Source organism: Schistocerca cancellata, chromosome 8 (assembly GCF_023864275.1).
Source record: "Schistocerca cancellata isolate TAMUIC-IGC-003103 chromosome 8, iqSchCanc2.1, whole genome shotgun sequence".
NCBI classification, from domain to species: domain Eukaryota; kingdom Metazoa; phylum Arthropoda; class Insecta; order Orthoptera; family Acrididae; genus Schistocerca; species Schistocerca cancellata.
Window position 1 is genome coordinate 200959983 of NC_064633.1, and position 20517 is coordinate 200980499.

Genomic DNA, 20517 nt, shown 5'->3' on the forward strand with positions numbered 1-20517 from the left:
GCATAACAATTATGTATAAAATATTGTGTGTTCAATCTGAAGGGGAAGGGGGGGGGGGGGGTGTGATTCAATAATTTGTGTAAATTCTAGAACCACTCAGCCTTCTACCATCTCAAACACACAATATTCTGGTTATGAGTGTGGGATGGTAGAATCCTACCTACCGTATTTACTCGCACTCGAATCTAAGCCGCACCTGAAAAATGAGACTCGAAATAAAGGGAAAAAAAATTCCCAAATCTAAGCCGCACCTGAAATTTGAGACTCTAAATTCAAGGGGAGAGAAAAGTTTTAGGCCGCACCTCCAAATCGAAACAAAGTTGGTCCATTGTAATACGAGACACAATTTAGGTCGAATGAATGACGATACAGCTACAATAGTATGGTTCGAGTCGAAAGCTTAGCAGTTAAGCTTTACCAGGTAGCCATTGCTATGCATCAGGCGCTCCGTCCGTATTTATACGGATACCCTTCCTTTTTCACGTGCTTCGTCTGGTTTGAATCGATTGCTTATTTTGCTTTGATCTGATAAGTGCCGTTTTCTATGTTATAGGTGTTTACGTCAGTCACTCGAAGCTGAAAATGCATTACTATATTGTGTCATGCATTGTTTGTCGCATTCTGATAGTGCGAGTTTACGGCCGGTCGCTGCTCGTGGCATGGCTTGCTTTTGTGCGCGCTACCGCCGCCTACAATTTAAAAAGAGGAATCGTCTCATTAGCGAAACAATGGCAAGAGACTGCTATTTTTTGTTACTTACACTGCTGCTTTCTTTGATAATGATCAAGAACCAAATAATAGACTGCGTATGATAGAACATGTTCTGAACGAGAGTTTGGCGAAAATTTTTCTCCGTTTGAAAATCTTTGCGGCCGCTTCTTTAGTACATCAAATTCTGCACAGAAATTAGTCATCTTAGATTTAAAAATCTAGTCAGCTGCCGTGCTTCATTTCTGACTGTATCACTATTAGGCATAAGAGTAATACGAATATAAACATGACACGATACGTATATTCTTCTGCGTTTGCTGTTGTCTCACTCTAGTTTCGTAGTTTATTTGGCAGACAGGATTTAAATGAGATAGAAGCAAACACGAAAGAATACATGGCAAAATGTTTATATTCGTATTATTCTTGTGGTGAAGAGAATACTGCATGTGATTCACATTTCATCAGGTTCCTATTAGCAACCATCTCTTCTCACAGGTAGGAAAAAATTCAGAACGTAGAGTTGGCCATATTGACAAAAATCCCATTACCAGTCGGATTTTCGTAGTACATTGAAATTCAAAGATAAACAATACGGAATTTGTATTTACTTCGTTGGATTATGTATGAAAAAAGCAGTGGTCGAAACTCGGGCGGAGAAAAAAGCTCGTCTTCCTTTTTTTTTTTTAATTTTATTTACTGACGCAGAGGTTTTGGCGCCAGTATTTATCTTTGTGCCTACAAAGGATGCCTGTGTAGCGCTACATATATTCGACGGCAGAAGTTAGTTGTGGCGGCACCTATCAACATTTTTCAGAACTTCCGCTTGCTTTGCACTCGATTCTAAGCCGCAGGCGGTTTCTTGGATTACAAAAACCGGAAAAAAAGTGCGGCTTAGATTCGAGTAAATACGGTATATGTTTGGGTGTGCAGGTTTAAAATCAGTCACAGGGAAAAAAGTAGACGCGGCAAATGAACGGCACCGACAAGTACCTGCCTGGCAATCAACAGATGTTTTAGTGAGTGTGTAAGGAAGAACCATGGAGTTTAGATGCAGCTCTGTGCTTATTGGGGCATCGACTATTGTTATAACAAAGACAGCTGAAAAAATTCTTGAAATTTCTTGACGTAACCTTGCTATAGGCATTGATTTATGTTAAGAAAAGTTATTGTATCAAAGCCAACCTTCTTTTAACTGTAATTTAATTTGTTTCTGATGTTCGACTGTACGAGGGACTTACCGGAAGTTATGTTTAAAGTGAGAGTTTTATTGTGTATGAAAGTCAAATACATTATTAATTGACGAAAAGCAAAACACACACACACACACACACACACACACACACACACACACACACACACACCTGCTGTGTCTAGTCTCTGAAAATCAGATTCAAACAAACTACTACTCATGCCTCCCTGGCCCTCGTCAGCAGCTGCCAGGCTAGCAGCAAGAAGTGATGGCAGCACTGACTGCAAGCTGAGGGGAGTGGTAGGAAGGAGAGAAGCAGTAGTAATCTGAGTAGGGAAGTGGCACACATGCTCAGCTGTGCCCAGCTAGCGACGATGTATGACACCTCAGCTCAGTAAACAAACCATTTCAACTACTGAGACAAAAACGAGATTTTTCATTTTTTTCAAATTTCCCAGATTTCCAGAACCTGTGGCAACCCTGTAATTACAGTGTAACATATTTTGGACCATTTTAAGCAAAAATTAATTAGTCTGCAGTATTAAAAACTGAAAATCTGATTTTTGTACCATGTTGCAATATTAGAACTCCCCTTAACTATAGAAGCCATCCAAAAATGAGGAAATGATATGCCTCTTACATTCAAGTGTGCACATGAACTGTTTTCATCATGTTGCACAATTTTGGTAATCATTCTCCATTTATATTGATATAATTTATATAATCTCTAATTCCTGAAATATTATCCGCAATGTTCATTCTTCATTACAAAAATTTTACAGCATATAAAGAATAAAATTGGATGTAACTAGCAACCGAAATCGGGCAATATATTTGCTTATATGTATGTACGGCACGGCAATGGCCTTGCTGCAGTGGATACACCGGTTCCCATGAGATCACCAAAGTTAAGTACTGTTGGGCGTGGTCGGCACTTGGATGGGTGACCATCCAGGCTGCCATGCACTGTTCCAATTTTTCGGGGTGCACTGATCCTTGTGATGCCAATTGAGGAGCTACTCGACCAAATAGTAGCAGCTTCGGTCAAGAGTACCATTAGAACAACCAGGAGAGGGGTGTCCTGACCCCACGCCCCTCCTATCCGCATCCTCCATTGAGGATGACACGGCAGTCGGATGGTCCCGGTAGGCCACTCGTGGCCTGAAGACTGACTATATGTACAGCACAGAAGACAACTTCCTGTAAAGCCCTTACAAACAATTCCCTTGTTGATTTTACATTTTATAATATAGGAAATTTGACTATGAATTAAACTTACTGTTTATATCAGAAGAGTAACAAGCACAGGTGACAAATTCTAGCTGAACTCTACATCAGCTCTGAAGGCAAGTACCTATAAGGGCTTCAGTAAATACTGATACTATTAATTGTTCACTGTTTATATCAAGCCAAACAAACATGGTACTCGATTATTGGAAAAACTGTTGTGAGTATATTAATACCAATGATGTAAATACCACTGCAAAAGGGCTAATGTTAGATAGCAAATATTCAAAAATTGGTTTCTGTTGAATTTTGTTCATCAGGAGACAGGAACATACAGTAAGTAAGCATTTATTCAAGAAACACCAGTACTGGAGATGTTTGGTATATTTATTAAGAAAAAACTTTCTTACACCACATCTGCATTACGCAGTAAGAACACAACAGCCACCAATTTCTTTTATTTTATCCTCAGCCTGTTTGGAGAAGAATTTGGCTTTCACGATCACAGGCTGTTTCGGTAGGCGACCCTTACCCAATACTTTGTAGTAACCCTGCAACACAGTAAGTGCACCATGAGAGCTATAAATTTTCAGAAAAACTTGCTCATAAATTATAGAAACACATGTAATACAAAAGACTGGACAATTCTGTTTTATCCAAAATTATTTTTGAAAGAAAATTCAGAAATAATTGTGCACATTCTGTATTTTTTTAATCCTAAACTCCTAATATTACTCTTAATACTTTTAAGCAGTACTCTCAAACTGATACGCACATAATTCACACACAAAATTTAATTAAAATGCACAGTTAGCACCAATAATATTTTTTTTTTAAAAACTCCAGACCACACATTGACACCAATTGCATATATCAGAACTATGAACAGCCCCTAGACAATAGCTAACACTTAAAATTAATATCTAAACTGAAAAATGCCACAAATCTTCACAATCAGCAGTTGAGGTAATACATTTATTCCATCTACTTCAAGGCAAGAAATAATATTGACAATTAACACTAATTAATGTAAACTGCCACAGCTATTATTAAGATGACTTTAGCAACTGAAAAATCCCCAACAACATATATAGATTGTATAACTTTGTAGCCTTCATTTCAATAAACATCCAGAACAATAAAGTTGTATAAATGTTCCAAATGTAGTGCCTCTGGCATACAATTCATTCAAAACACACTTACACAGTCAAAATCTGAACAACACTTTTCATTTCACAATATATTGTGTTATTCAGTGCCATAATGCCATTGTCACCTGACTGATGGAAACTTGAGTATTCATTCTGAATGTCATGTCCCAAACCAATGTGCAGTGGCATATGAACTGTTCAGTGAATGAAACACCTGAAATGAATTTTTTGGAAGAATCTCTCCATATTGATAGTAGATCAATCAAGTGGTTCTGCCTTCTTAAGATACATCATGTGTGTGTTTGCCAACATGGCAAACCTCTCCCACAATTTTTACTTTTTTGTATCCAACCATTATTTTTTGGTTGCCTTATTTCATGGAATCATGAAGGTCACACAAGGGCTTTTTACTAAGAGCTATGACATGGAAGAGCCCAAAAGTTTGAAAACTCATGTGTAGAGAAATATCACCAAACACACAGAACATGAAACACTGATAAGCTATATGAATAGAACTGTCAGCACCACAGAAATATGAACTAGCATTTTGAACAGAAAAGAAATATGCAAATGACCATTTACAATCAACAAATGTGTTTATTTTCTGTATGTATACAGGCTGTGTTAATGTTTATGTAATAAACTGTTTACACCAGTTATTATTCCAGGTCCATGCATAAATTACACTGTCAAGAGCAGACATTGTGCATTTTGACGCTGTGCTGAACACATGCAATGACCTTCAGAAAGCTTACAACAAGTTTGACACAGTCCCTCATGTAGCATTTCTCAGTATTTGAGTGGAATATGCTGTCATGTTGCATACTAATCCTTCTGTTTACAAATGCTATACAGACAAAGGGGAACTTACACCAACTATAACAATAATTATTTAAATTTTCTACTTACAGCTTTCACAACATCAATTACTGGTGCTTTCCCCTCAGTATTGTTCTTATACTTTTGCCTTGTCTGTTCCGTGACAAGGGTCCATAGTTTGTCAAGGTTGATTGTGGGACACCACTTCGTATTGCGTCTCAAGTGATAGTTGCGCATACCAAGCTGAAAGAAAATGAGCACTGAAACCACACACTACAACCACAAATTACATAATACACAGCATAATTTGAAAATTACAGTACTATTCCAATGTTATAAGAATATTGAATGCAACTATTTTAACAAACTGATGTGAGAGCATTAAAACAATTAACAGTCATTAAGTGGAAATTACAAAACCATTTTAATAATATCAGTTGCAGAGAGATGTATTACAGCTCTGTCCACAGCTCAAGGACATGATACATCCCATCACAACAAAGTGAATGGTGCTTTGCATGTAACAATCTGTTGTCCCCAAGATTCCCAAAGTGAAATTCCCTGATATTTCCCTGATTTCCAGAAAAGTTTTAGCATTTTTTTTTTCCTTACGAATTTTGAGATCTCCGTAAGTTAAGAAGTAAGATGAGAATCTACCTTACCTTTGCAGCTACAGTACAAAAAACAGTAATGCAAATGAGGAAATATCTAAAACCTTGCAAGCAGATGAAGTTTCCCGATACAAGCAAAACTATCAAGTACTAACATTAACATCTTTTGTAATGAACTGCTTTTAGATGAAGAAAGCAAGCCAAATGGTGTGTTTCATTAAGACCACTGATATTTTATTTCAACAAAATGAAATATTTCATGACAAAAATATGCCTTTCCTTGGAGTCACAAGACAGATTTACAATACATTCACTGAAAAAAAGTAGGCCTCTTGAAAGAAGGTGTGTAAGGTGGGGAAGAATTGCGTAAACCAACACAGTAGGTGACCAAGAAAAAGTTGGTTCTACTATGTTACTGTTACTACCCACTGTGTCTTATCTACTATTTTACAGGTATTGTGTGATTTTTCTTTCGAGAAATGTGAGTACACAGCGTACAAACCACCAGTGACTGACAATTTTCTTCTTGTTATCATCCATATTTTAACATTTAAACTAATTTTGAAGTGCCAAAATGTACTAGAACAAAATTTCTATAAAATGCTACACTGTGCCATTCACTTGCCGTGAGACAGTCACAATTCCGGAACTCCTTTGACCAGGGTCTCTGGCCCGCTGAGGAGCATCGCAGTCCTGGGTCCATGGATAAACCATGAAAATATGCTGCATTACGGCACACACAAACAGACCCAACCTCCAGGCAGATCAGTGAGAAAAGATCCAATGGGCAGGCCCTGCACATTAGTGGAAACCAAATATGCTTCAGATCAATAGGCTCAGTACATTACAGATACCTGCAGAAACGGCCTCTTGTTTTGGCCCATTGTGGAAATCCATTCGTTTGGCAAGCTATTCACGAGCCACAGACAGCATGTAGATCAAATGAGACCACGGTGATCACTCCATGCAACATAACTTTTTCAAATACTCTGAGACTCAATAATAATGAGGATAGGTAGCAACTCACTGTAAAGATGATTGCTGAGCCGCAGACAGGCATGTAGAAAAGACAATCACACTCAGAACCAAATTTTCAGCCACAGCATGTCAAAACGAAAGTGCACACACAATCACTGACAACTCATGCACGCATGACCACTGTCTCTGGATGCTGTGCCTATAATCTCTCAGAATCAGATCCAAACAAACCACACCTCATGCCTCCCTCCCTCTCATCAGCAGCTGTTAAGCTAGTGACAAGAAGTGGTGGCTGCACTGACTACAAACTGAGGAAAGTGGTAGGAAGTAGAGATGGGCAAAACTGTTCTTTTCAGAGATTGGATCAGAACTGTTCACTCCCTGAAATGAATTAGCTCTTTTTCATGACTCACCACTCATTTACAACAGAAAATAAATGGAAGGCACATTGCCCTTTAAACTTGGTTTATTCCAGTACTATACCTGTATTTTGATCTTATTTGATCCTATTTTGAAGTAACATAGATAATGAGTAAGAATTTTGTATTGTTTATTGAAATTTCCACGATATGACAGTTTTTGATTATTGATTTATTTTGCACTATCATGGTTTTTTGGGTGATCGGAAAATGCTGTAACTTGAGATTTACATTAACAATATATTTGGCTATAATGCATTAAAATTTCATTAACCTCATACAAATTCATCGGAAGCCATATATTTTTAAAGTGAACGTTTCCTTCCGAAGACGCCTAAAATCGCAAAATCCGTACCAGAATAAGAAAAAAATATATATAAATTTGACTGTAAAACGAAAGTGCTGCATATAGCCTTACGCAGAATAAAACAAGGAAAATATTGGTGTATCACATTTTGCGATACGTTTATCGGTTCGCTCGTAATTAAAGCGTAAATTCGAGTGTCCATAATAAAAATTCTATAGTAAGAGGAGTCATCAGGAACCTAATCTAATCAGTTTAAACAAATAAAAATAAAATAAAAACAATTGATGTATACATAACATAATAATGTAATATACATAGCGGTATTACTACGAAGAACAATATCCAGTAGGGACGAACTCCGATGCAGAGGCGCTGAGTCGAGCAGGTCGAGCCGCGAGCTGTATTACTGCGTGAGCTGAGACCGCAGAGACCAGAGTGACACCTGAGTCGCTTTGCTCAACGCTCTGGCTAGAGTCGAGACGGTGGGGTGAGCGTTGAGCGGGCGAGTTCCGAGGGTGGGGGGAGCGGTGAACTCACCCGCTCCGAAACAAATCGTCCGTTCCCTTGCGAGCAGGTTGTTGCAAGTAGTTCCTATGTTATCCGTTAGGTGGCTCTTTGTCCTGTTGCTCGCGTCAACTGCCCAGAGGGCAGGACGTGCGACTGAAACGATCGCCGACAGAGTGCAATGCGAAGTTAAGCTGCGCCAGACGACGCACAGAGGCGGCACGGCATATGTGAAACACAAAATCCAATGGGGCACTGCACAATGCAGGCAGCCAAGGTAGAAGCAGGGCAGAGGCCGGCGCTGGCTGTGTTGTGTGGCGTGCACTGTGCTGTGACCAGCAGAGGCACTGCTGATATGCTCCGTCTCTCTCTCTCTCTCTCTCTGCCGTGGGAAACGTTTGGAGCTACCGTTCTTTTTTTTTTGAATCACTGATTGTTCACTCCTTTGAAAGATTCAACTCTATGAATTAGTTCAAGAGCGCATCCCCCATCTCTAGTAGGAAGGGGAGAAGCAATAGGAGTGAGGGAGTAGGGAAGTGACACGAACTCAGCTACACCCAGCCAGCAATGATGCATGACATTTCAGTAAACAAACCATTTCATCTAATGAGACAGATTTTCCAGTGTTTGTTTTTCAAAGTTCTGATATTTCCCTGATGTGTTTGAAATTTTCTGACATTACCTGATTTCCAGAACCTGTGGCAACCCTGATAATGCTGTAGTAATATACAGGGTTACTCTAAATGATGAACCAATTTTCAAAAATTTGTATGTATTGAAACACAAATCCAAAATGAACATTCTTTATACTAATGAAAAAAGGAACATTCAGTTTTGGTGGGTAGCAGCAGGAAGGTGGTGATGGTTTGTGAAACGGGTGGTAAAGTTTAAACAGCAATAGAGCCGTCATTCCATTTCACTGTCAGCTGTGAGCGAGACGTGAACTGTGGAGCATAAGGTTTTCTGCATTCTAGAATTCATGAAAAGTGAACCACAAATTGCAATGCAGCAGGCATTTCATACCAAATTCAGTATTCAACCACCAATTCACAAAAGCATTAGCCTTTTGTATAAGCAATTTAGTGTGACCAAAGGAAAAAGCACAGTCCGACCACTTGTTTCAGAGGATGATGTCCAATGGATTCAAGAAAGTTTTGTGCAGTCTCAGCAAGTCTACCAATAGAGCAAGTCAATAACTTTGAATACCCAAACCAGCTGTAGGGAAAGTTCTGAGATGGCATTTGCTGTACCAGCTCTACTGTTTTAACTTGTGTAGGCTCTCAACCCCAATGACAAAGACAAGCATCTCACATTTTGTGGTTATGTGCTAGAAAAGATGGAGGATGACGCATTTCTACAGCACGTAATTTTTAGTGATGAAGCGACGTTTCACCTTTGTAGAAAAGTCAATACACAATGTTGGCATACGAGGCTTGGAAAATCCACATTCACCATTGCAACAAGAAAGAGACTCACCAAAGATCAACTTGTTCTGTGCCGTATCCTGAACAAAGGTTTAGGGACCATTTTTCTTTGAGGAAAGAACAGGAATCACGTACCTGGATATGTTGGAAGAATGGCTGTTCCCTCAAGCTATGGAAGATTCCCAGGACTTCACATTTTCCAACAGAATGGAGCTACACCCCACACCATTGGGAACATGTTGTACAAGGCTTTTTGAACGACTCCCTTCCTCAGCACTAGATCAGTCACAGGGGATTTGAGGACCCGGCTCTGCACATCTGGCCACCAAGATTTCCTGATTTCTCACACTGTGACTATTTCTTATGTGGTTATGTGAAGGAAGCTGTTTACGTCCTGTCTCTACCAACCACTGAATGATCTGTGGAACCGTATCACTGCTGCCATGCACTCATTAACAGCAGATACGCTTGCGCACGTCTAGGACATGTTTGGCTACTATGTTGATGTTTGCCATGGAGCCAACAGTGGCCACATTGAACATTTATAATTATTAGTTACTTATTATAAACCAATTAATTGCAAATTATTAAATTGATATCAAACATTATGAAAAAACTTTGAAACTTCCTCTTTACATTGGTATAAAGCTTTTTCATTTCAGATTTGTACTTTAATAAATATGAAGTTTTGAAAATCGCTTCATTTAGAATAATCCTGTATTTCAGTGAATGTATATTACTAAGAAGAGGCTAAGTAATCTTGTGTTATTAGTCTCACTAGACTTTCTTTTTAAGTAAAATAAAGACTTTTCCTACTCGAGGGCATTTTCTTTGACTGCATACTTAAATGTAATAACTTTACATTTCCTCGGGCCATAATTTCTCTACCATTATTTTTCTTTCACACTTTAAATAAGAATTTTCATTAGAAAGAGTGGCAGCTAAATAATTATTGTGTGTATATGCCATAGAAATGCTCCATAAGGTCTATTGCACGATTTCATCCAGTAACAACAATTTCTTCCTCTTCCTCTTGTGTAAGCCCTCTTACTACTAATGTAACAACACAGACCCTATTATCCTATTTCCATAAGTATATTTCAATGTCATTTAATTTCATAGTGAATTCTTATAAAAAGAAAATGGGCATTTGACATGAAGAGAATCTGATGTGATAGAAGTATTAGCTTGAAGCAAGGGATCTATTATGAAAAGCATAATGGAAACAGCTACAGAACAAAAGTAATTTTCCATTTTAATAAAGTCATAAATACAACTATTAACCAAAATGCAATATGCAGCACTTCTGAGTTACAGTATGTACTGAAATATTTCAAGGAGTTTCAATAAAAACACCAACGTATTATGAAAATTTAAACCACTCACTTTCAACCATTTTATATCTAAAAAAATTAAAAAAGAGCCAAATGTATTTCCACTATCTATCCACATGCAACAAAGAAGCTGAAGTTCTGGAGACGTAAATTATGGATGGAAACACCCAAGAAGTGTCAACAGTTATTAAAATAAGGTTTAAACAAAATTTTTCAGCACACACTGGATTATCAAAGGAACATAGGCGAAATGCTGCATGCAAGTAAATGCTACAACCCTTCGAGTTCTAAACATCTGGTCAGAAGCGGAACCTCATCATTAAACTCAGTTCGCCGGTTGTTTAATCATCATTCCAGATCAATCGGAAATAAGCATGTAGAAAGTCAGAAACCTCACCTTACCGAAGTAGCCAGGGTGATACTTGTCAAAATTGATGCGGTGGTGATGCATACCACCAGCATTACCTCTTCCACCAGGATGTTTCCTGTGCTTTCCTGTAAATAAGAATTAAAAATTATATCATCCACATACAACTATACGTGATCAAGCCCACAATCCACAGAAAGAATATACGAGGGTTGGAACTTTAATATTTACAGCTCGTACAAAATAGACACGTGTTTCAAAGTTTTGCTGACCTTCGAAGTAGTCACGAGCATTGTGTATAACCCCACTGCCACAGCATTGTGTATAACCCCATTGCCACTGATGTGGATGTTTTAGGATACTCTTAGCAGCACCAGTTGTGTTGACTGAGCGGCACTGTCTATTGCCTGATGAATTTGTAGCAATTCTGAAGTGAATGCCGTGAAGTGTTTTCTTCAGTTTCGAAATCGAGTTTAACTCACGAGTCAGGGGAGTGCAGTAGACTTTAGCAGCCCCATCAGTCAAACAAATCAGTAACAGCTTGCACTGTATGTGCAAGAGCATTGTCCTGCAAAATGATGGTCAGGTCCTACAGAAAGTGTCATCACTTCTGTCTCTATGCTGTTCATTTTTAGAACTCAACCTACGACCAGCTTAGAGACAGAAGTGATGACACTTTTTGCAGCACCTGACCATCAGACTGCAGGACACTGCTCAAGCACATACAGTGCAAGCTGTTACTGATTTGTTTTACTGATGGGGCTACTAAGTGCTATACCACCTACTGCACTCCCCTGATGTAAGCCCTCACGAGTTCAACTCTTCATTAGCTTCAGAACTCCAACAAATCCGTCACGCAATAGGCTGCGCCGCTCGAACAGTCAACACAACTGGCACTGCTAAGAGTATCCTATGACTACCACATCACAGGCAACAGGGTTGTACACCATGCTTGTGACTACTGTGAAGGTCGGTGAAACTTTGAAACACATATCTATTTTGTACGAGCTGTAAATAAATAGTTGCCACTATGAAAGTTCCAACCCTCGTAGTTTTCCAATTTGAAAAATGTAACAAAGATCATTGAGCCACAATAATGAACTTTATGCCTGAACAGTTAAAAGTATACTGAAATGATTACCAACTCTCACATTAGGTAAAGCAAACTTCAGCAAGCAGATACACTTTCATTTTTCTTCCAGCTTGCCCACCAAGTTATACGGCATAAAAAGTAAATTCTACAGTGACCAATAACATTTTGCCGTAAAAGTGTACATGTGGAGTCAACACCTTTTTCACTGCAGGGTGCAAATGGTAACTTTGTTTAGCTTACACTGGGAAGGTCCATGCTTAACAACCATCTCCGAAATCTTGACATTCTGAAAATATGCCATAAAGTTCTTGAAAGGATCACATCACTGCGTCATTACAGCCAGTTTTCGTCCAGCCAGTAGTTGGCTCCTCCAACTCACAATCAAACTACTGTATTTACTCAAATCTAAGCTGCACCTGAAAAATGATACACTAAACCAAGGAAAAAAAAAAAAAATTTCCCGAATCCAAGCCACACCTGAAATTTGAGACTCTAAATTCAAGGGGATAGAAACATTTTAGACCGCACCTCCAAACTGAAACAAAGTTGGTCCATTGTAATATGAGACAATTTAGGTAGAATGAATGACGATACAGCTACAGTAGTTTGGTTCGTGTGGTAAGTTTAGCATTTAAGCTTTACCAGGTAGTCATTGCTTCGCACCAGGCACTCCACTCCGTCCGTATTTATACAGGTACACTTCCTTTTTCACGTGCTTCGTCTGGTTTGAATTGATTGTTTATTTTTCTTTGGTTTGATAAATGCCTTTGTCTTTGTTATAGGTGTTTGTCACTCTAAGCTCAAAATGCATTATTGTACTGTCATGCATTGTTTGTCGCACTCTGATAATTAGTGTTTATGACCTGTCGCCGCTTGTGGCATGGCTTCCTATTGTGCATGCTACTGCTGCTTACACTTAAAAAGAAAAAGAAAAAGAGAGAGAGAGAGAGAGAGAGAGAGAGAGAGAGAGAGAGAGAGAGAGGAATCGTCTCATTAGCGAAATGGCAAGAGACTGCCATTTGTTGTTACTTACACTGCTGCCTTCTTTGATAATGATCAACAAGAACCAAATAATAGACTGCGTATGAAAGATGGTCTGAACAAAAGTTTTGCGAAAATTTTTCTCCGTTTGAAAATCTTTGCAGACGCGTCTTAAGTACATTACATTTTGCACAGAAATTAGAGTCATCTTAGGTTTAAAAATCTAGTCAGTTGCCGTGCTTCATTTCTGACCATCACTATTCAGCATAAGAATAATACTAATATAAACATGACATGATATGTATATTCTTCCGCGTTTGCTGTTGTCTCACTCTACTTCCGTAGTTTATTAGGCAGACAGGATTTAAATGAGATAGCAGGAAACATGAAGGAATACACAGCAAAATGTTTACACTCTTATTATTCTTATGGTGAAGAGACTACTGCATGTGATTCACAATTCATGCAAGTTCCTATCAGCAACCATCTCCTGTCACAGGTAGGAAAAAAGTCAGAACGTAGAGTTGGCCATATTGGCAAACATCCCAAACAGTCTTGCCAGTTGGATTTTCGTAGTACATTGAAAGGCTGCTACATTCGAAGATGAACAATATGGAATTTGTATTTACTTTGTTGGATAATGTATGAAAATGCAGTGGTTGAATGAAACTCTAGGGTGGAGGAAAAAACCAGTTTTCATTTTTTTTTAAATTTATTTACTGACGCAGAGGTTTTGGCACCAGTATTTATCTTTGTGCCTGCAAAGCATGCCTGTATAGCGCTACATATATTCGACGGCAGAAGTTAGTTGTGACAGTACCTACCAACATTTTCCAGAACTTCTGCTTACTTTGCACTCAATTCTAAGCCGCAGGCGGTTTTTAGGATTACAAAAACTGGAAAAAAGTGCGTCTTAGATTTGAGTAAATACGGCAACTTTTTTCAAGGCAGTCTTTAAAAATTCAAATCTGCAAACGTGGGAAAAAGGAGGACAGGAACTTCCAACCCAAGTAAGATGATCCAAACTATAACATTTGAGTATGAAGAAATATTCCCATAAATGTTATATTTCACCAGTAGGGCTAACCCACCTTACCATCCACAACTACCACATCAGTAACCATCAATTTTGAGCACTTTAAGCCATAAACTACTGCAAGTTGTATCTTCTGCTGAAATTCATCATTAAGAAGCTCACTGATTACACTATCACCAGACTCAGCACATCTCTTGCAATGACCAGTGTCAACTGAAAGCACAGTGTTTCCCATTACAAACAAAACTATTAAGGGAATTTTTATATGCCCATTCAGAAGAACAGCCCCAAATTAGTCTATAATTATTAAGTATGGACAGGAACAATAAAATACTAAGAATAACCAGTACTCCAGAAGTGACCTAGCAGCACTGCTGTACGGCTGCAGCAGCCAGCATGCATCAGGGCACTTCTGAAGGCACTAAATAGCGAAATCATCAGCACTAACTCTGGTACTGTCACTGATGGAGTGCTTGTTATTTTTCACGTTTTACTGTTCCAGTTAATAGACACTGGTTACCATGGAAACTGTATAAAGCAATTTGGGGCCATTGGATCACATGTAATTTTCTTTATAGTGGGAAACAAACCAAAACTTTCTAATGACACTGGTCGTCGCATGAAAGATGTGATGAGCAGTATTTGTTTGGGCCGACTACCACTACAAACTGTAATACTTTATTACAAGTGACTGCCAAATTAGCACAGAAAATCAATCTGACCACTCTTGAGAACACCCTGTATATGACCTCGTCCAAGAGTCAAAATAAACCATAAGAACACATTCATGAAAACTATGACAAACTTAGCAGTTCTACCAGAAGCAATTTTAGCACTACAGTACAAACAAGTAATTATTGCTGTGAATACAGAAGATTACACAAGCATCTGATTCCACCCCTCTGTTTTGACCCACAACATCACCAATATGGTGGAAACAACCACTCTCAACATCTCCAATATGGCACCTATGATGTCATTACATAAACACGACAACACGAAAATACACATAAAATCAACAAACACATTACACACCAAAAATATAATCAAACTAATGGGACCAGTGAGGGAAATTCGTCTTTTTCTGGGTGGGGACAAACTAAATATAAACATATACAGACACACTGCGATCAGTGATGACATAAAAACACCAAAAAATTCCCAAATTCCATTACAATTATAATATCGACAGGAATCTGTCACTTCCCTTCATCTACATAGCTCAACCGCAATTGTCGATACCACAAAATAAAAACCAACTACTCATAAAATTATAATCACACCGCAACTATTGATACCACAAAACAAAGAACTAAAACAACAAAAATTGCAATCGGGCACTTCCCTTGACCTATATAGGTCAACAGCAGCTCAATACCAAAACACACACAGCTACAACGACACATTTGAATCTGACACTTCACTCTACCTCTACAGGACAACAGCAGCTGAATACACCCCCCCCCCCACACACACACACACACACAAAGCAAAACCAAAACAAACCCCCAACTCATATTCAGTTTGCATACGCTGCATTTCACTATCTCAGCCACAAGCCCAAAAAGTTGGAGAAACTTAACGACGGACAACATAATGTCCCCATTTCAGCCCAAATAATTCTTAACTCCATGAAACTAATTTCCATACTTCTGTAACACTCACAACCAATAAATGCACACTTCAAGCACCGACACCCAAATGAACCCAACCCACCACCAGAAGACACCACCAACTGCAACAAGACGACATCTACAAACAACACACTCAAACTATACTCCGCACTGTCATGACATCACACACTACAACACACTTATGTCACAGGTCAAAGCCGTTGACTGAATACAGTACTTTGTGACTGGTTTTCAGAGGTACATGAAACTAGTATAAACCCCAAAATACATTCAAGCATGACATACGGAACAAATGAGGATCCACTACCATAGCAGATGAATCTCAAACATTCAGTGGAAAATGAAAGGCAGCGATACACCTTTGTATCATAGTCTGGCACACTATTTTTCCGATAACATAAGAACTAGACAACACTAACAACAAAATCGAAATTCGAATAGTTAAGATTTCCTACCAACATTCATCAAAAGTCTAGATTACACACGGCTAATTTTGGCGTGGGCAGGAAGAGGGCAGTTAAAGCAATAAGTAACACTGAAATCAAAGCTTCTCGGCTGCTTATGTGTCTAACACTAACAATTGGGGTGGTGATATTACTTCACAAGACACTGCGGCGTAACGTTTAGGCAACTTTACATACACGCAGTTGACATGGAACCAATCCCATCGTAATCACGACCCAGCTAAAACGAACTATGACACATCTGGCTACTCTACCATTACTTAGAAAATAATTTCAAATATACTGCAAAACATTTAAGGATAAATTACAATGCGAGAATTTTAACTTAAACGTATACATATGCCTACATAGTGTTTACTTCAAAAAAGCGTAAAACAAGTACCATTTGAAAATACAACAAATACGATTCTCTCTGCATCCGAAACAAATGACATTCATTGAATTGGTGCGATATACACATCACAGGACAATAATACATCACTCCAATCAACACCACCACCTAAAATGCTAGCCAATGATAAAAAATGTACAAGAAATTACCTATTCGCCCATGTCCGTGACTCACATGGCCTCTTAGCTTCCTCGTCTTCTTCTTGTGTGTGGACTAGAAAGAGAGGAAAAAAATATTAATCTTCTATGCACAAAGAAAAAAATTAGCTACACGTACTAAAATTTATCAGTTGCGAACACTCCACACAATTACATTCAGTCCGCCCGTTCGCTGAATTCATCATTTCTCAACATCTTGTGCAGGTGTAATGCACAATTCAACAAATCCATATCACACACTACTTAAATATAAACTTCAGGACCGAAATACAGTTCACATTATGGGGGTGAGTTTTAATATGCTCTTAACAGCTATTCGTAACACTGCCTATTATAAAGATTAATAATTAGTTTACAGATATCATAGCCGCTGAACAAATTCCAAACTTACCATGTTCACGTGTCTCTTGCAAGATGCAAAGGAACAACCCGATATTACACGTACCAAAGGTACTACTCTTGCTGTCAGAGACCTCACTGAAGCACTACTGAAGCAAGACGAGATCGACTCACACTGGACCTCAACGGATAAGCAAGATGGATCACGACGGAAAATCGACCTTGGATGGACTTACTGGGCATACTTGGCGAGGTGATTAAAAGGCCTTAAGCAGGGTTCACACACGCAACAAAAGTGTCGCCACAGCTAGTGGCATCCTGCAGTTACACTGCAGCCGGACAGAATCTATTCCCGGAATAGCGCGACTAACGCGCTGTACGAACCCGGAATAACGCTTAACCGGTCAATAAACTCAGGATACCTTAACCAGTGATTTTTGGCTAGTTGGCGAACTTAACAAGAGGATAAGTTTTCAATATGGCAGGAATAGTGCCAGATGCAGTTTCAGCAGCAATGACGAAATTATATCTGAACTATTCATAACAATGAGGAAGGAGAAAAAGGTAAGACGACTCCAATTCCTAATTTATATTCAGATTTCGCTTATTATAGGAAGCCTAACTTCACTTTTTCAATTTTGTACCCGAGAACCATATGATCATATGACGGACAGGTGAGACTATTTCTCTGTTTTCTGAAAAAAATAATGTTTATTTGTAGTAGTATGTATTTGATTTCGATACTTCGCGAATTTGTGGTGTTATTTATGTAAGTAAGGCACATTAAAATGATGATTCGCGCCAAAATAGCCTTATTTAACGGGTGTGTCATAGTTCCTGCAGTAGGGGAAAGGACTGTTTCATTTCATTTAAGAGTGCCTTAAAATACTTATCCAAATCAAAGAACCGCACCAGTTATGGGCACTGACTGTTTGTGTTAACAGCTGTTTCAGTTTTGGACAAGAAACACTGATTTTTCATGTAGCAAAACGTTTTGAGAAAAAGGTAGTGACCAATTTCATTCAGCTACATTACTTCAATAGCAGGAAATGTTGTTCCAATCTGTTTTCTATTAGGAATGACCCTTTTTGTAAACATCACACCAATGCCAGAACAACTTTAACCTGTTAGTGAAAATATTAGGATTACAGACCCATTACTGCTTCAGAGCAACAACATTGTCTCCCACCTACAATTATCCACTGAAGCCTGGGAACTATCTGTGCTTATTCAAGCTAAGTTTAAAACAGGAAGATTAACAAGAAAGTTAGTATTTAAATACATGGTGATGCCTCCTCAGCTACATAATATAGCTGTTGTATTTCTGAATTATCAGTATTATCCACATAAGCAAATCCATATTTATCATAAAATGATAGCTGTATATGTATGTTATAGGAGCAGAACAGGAATCTAGTTGATGTATCAATGTAGTTTTAACATGTGGAAGGATTACCTGGACTGCTATGTTTTTATCCTTCCTTGAATATAAAGTTATTTTCAGTGTCCTCTTTTATTTCAGATTATAGCTAGCTGAAGGTAACTTAAACTGAAACATCTTATATTGCACACCTGTCAAGTACCATGTTTCTGAAATTGATGGGTTAGTAAGACTGTTTAATATAACAAAAATTTGATAGTGTACTGATATCCAGAGTTCACTCAGTCACATCTGTAGCACAAAATATTCTACACCCTTATCTCCTGTTGGGACAACAAATTTATATCTTTTAGTGAATGTTTCTGAGCATATATATATATATATATATATATATATATATATATATATATATATATATATATACAGGGTGAGTCACCTAACATTACCATTGGATATATTTCGTAAACCACATCAAATACTGACGAATCGATTTCACAGACCGAACATGAGGAGAGGGGCTAGTGTAATTGTTTAATACAAACCATACAAAAATGCACAGAAGTATGTTTTTTTAACACAAACCTACGTTTTTTTTAAAATGGAACCCCGCTGGTTTTGTTATCACATCTGAACATATAAACAAATACGTAATCAGTGTCGCTTGTTGCATTGTAAAATGTTAATTACATCCGGAGATATTGTAACCTAAAGTTGACACTCGAGTACCACTCCTCCGCTGTTAGATCGTGTGTATCGGAGAGCACCGAATTACGTAGGGATCCAAAGGGAACGGTGATGGACCTTAGGTACAGAAGAGACTGGAACAGCACATTACGTCCACATGCTAACACCTTCTTATTGGTCTTTTTCACTGACGCACATGTACATTACCATGAGGGGTGAGGTACACGTACACTCGTGGTTTCCGTTTTCAATTACGGAGTGGAATAGAGTGTGTCCCGACATGTCAGGCCAATAGATGTTCAATGTGGTGGCCATCATTTGCTGCACACAATTGCAATCTCTGGCGTAATGAATGTCGTACACGCCGTAGTACATCTGGTGTAATGTCACCGTAGGCTGCCACAATATGTTGTTTCATATCCTCTGGCGTTGTAGGCACATCAAGGTACACATTCTCCTTTAACGTACCCCACAGAAAGAAGTCCAGAGGTGTAAGATCAGGAGAACGGGCTGGCAAATTTATGCGTCCTTCACGTCCTATGAAACGCTTGTCGAACATCCTGTCAAGGGTCAGCCTAGTGTTAGTTGCGGAATGTGCAGGTGCACCATCATGCTGATACCACATACGTTGACACGTTTGCAGTGGGACATTTTCGAGCAACGTACAGATCATTCTGTAGAAACGCGATTTATGTTGCAGCTGTTTGGGCTCCTGCAATGAAGTGAGGACCAATGAGGTGGTCGCCAATGATTCCGCACCATACATTTACAGTCCACGGTCGCTGTCACTCTACCTGTCTGAGCCAGCGAGGATTGTCCACGGACCAGTAATGCATGTTCCGTAGATTCACTGCCCCGTGGTTTGTGAAACCCGCTTCATTGGTAAACAGGTAGAACTGCAACGCATTCTCTGTTAATGCCCATTGACTGAATTGCACTCAATTATTAAAGTCATCACCATGTAATTGCTGATGTAGCGACACGTGAAACGAGTGAAAGCGGTGACGATGTAGTATGCGCATGACACTACTTTGACTCAGTCCACCAGCTCTCGCAATGTCCCGTGTGCTCATGTGTGGGTTCATGGCAGCAGCAGCTAACACACCAACTGCACCCGCTTCTCCTGTGACGGACCTGCTATGGACCCGTTTGCGTGCAACGACCATACCTGTTAGAAAAACTGTTTGAGTTGCTCTTTCATATGATGTATTGCTTACAACTGTAAGTTGAATGTAATAAATTTTACAAAGCCTTAAATCCCGTAGATACTTTTTGAAACACTGTATACATCAAATGTGGTGCCACGGCTTGTGGC

General features: G+C 38.9%; 1 protein-coding gene across 1 annotated transcript; it reads right to left on the minus strand.

Moving 5' to 3' along the window:
* Positions 1 to 3493: 3493 nt before the first annotated feature.
* LOC126094725 (60S ribosomal protein L27a) lies at positions 3494 to 17336 on the minus strand. The gene is made up of 5 exons (XM_049909267.1): positions 17190 to 17336; positions 16790 to 16853; positions 11072 to 11169; positions 5188 to 5340; positions 3494 to 3678 (listed from the first exon to the last, which is right to left on the minus strand). Exons 1-5 carry the CDS (start codon positions 17190 to 17192, stop codon positions 3550 to 3552), a joined length of 447 nt encoding a protein of 148 aa, XP_049765224.1. The 5' UTR covers positions 17193 to 17336; the 3' UTR covers positions 3494 to 3549.
* Between the last annotated feature and the right edge of the window lie 3181 nt (positions 17337 to 20517).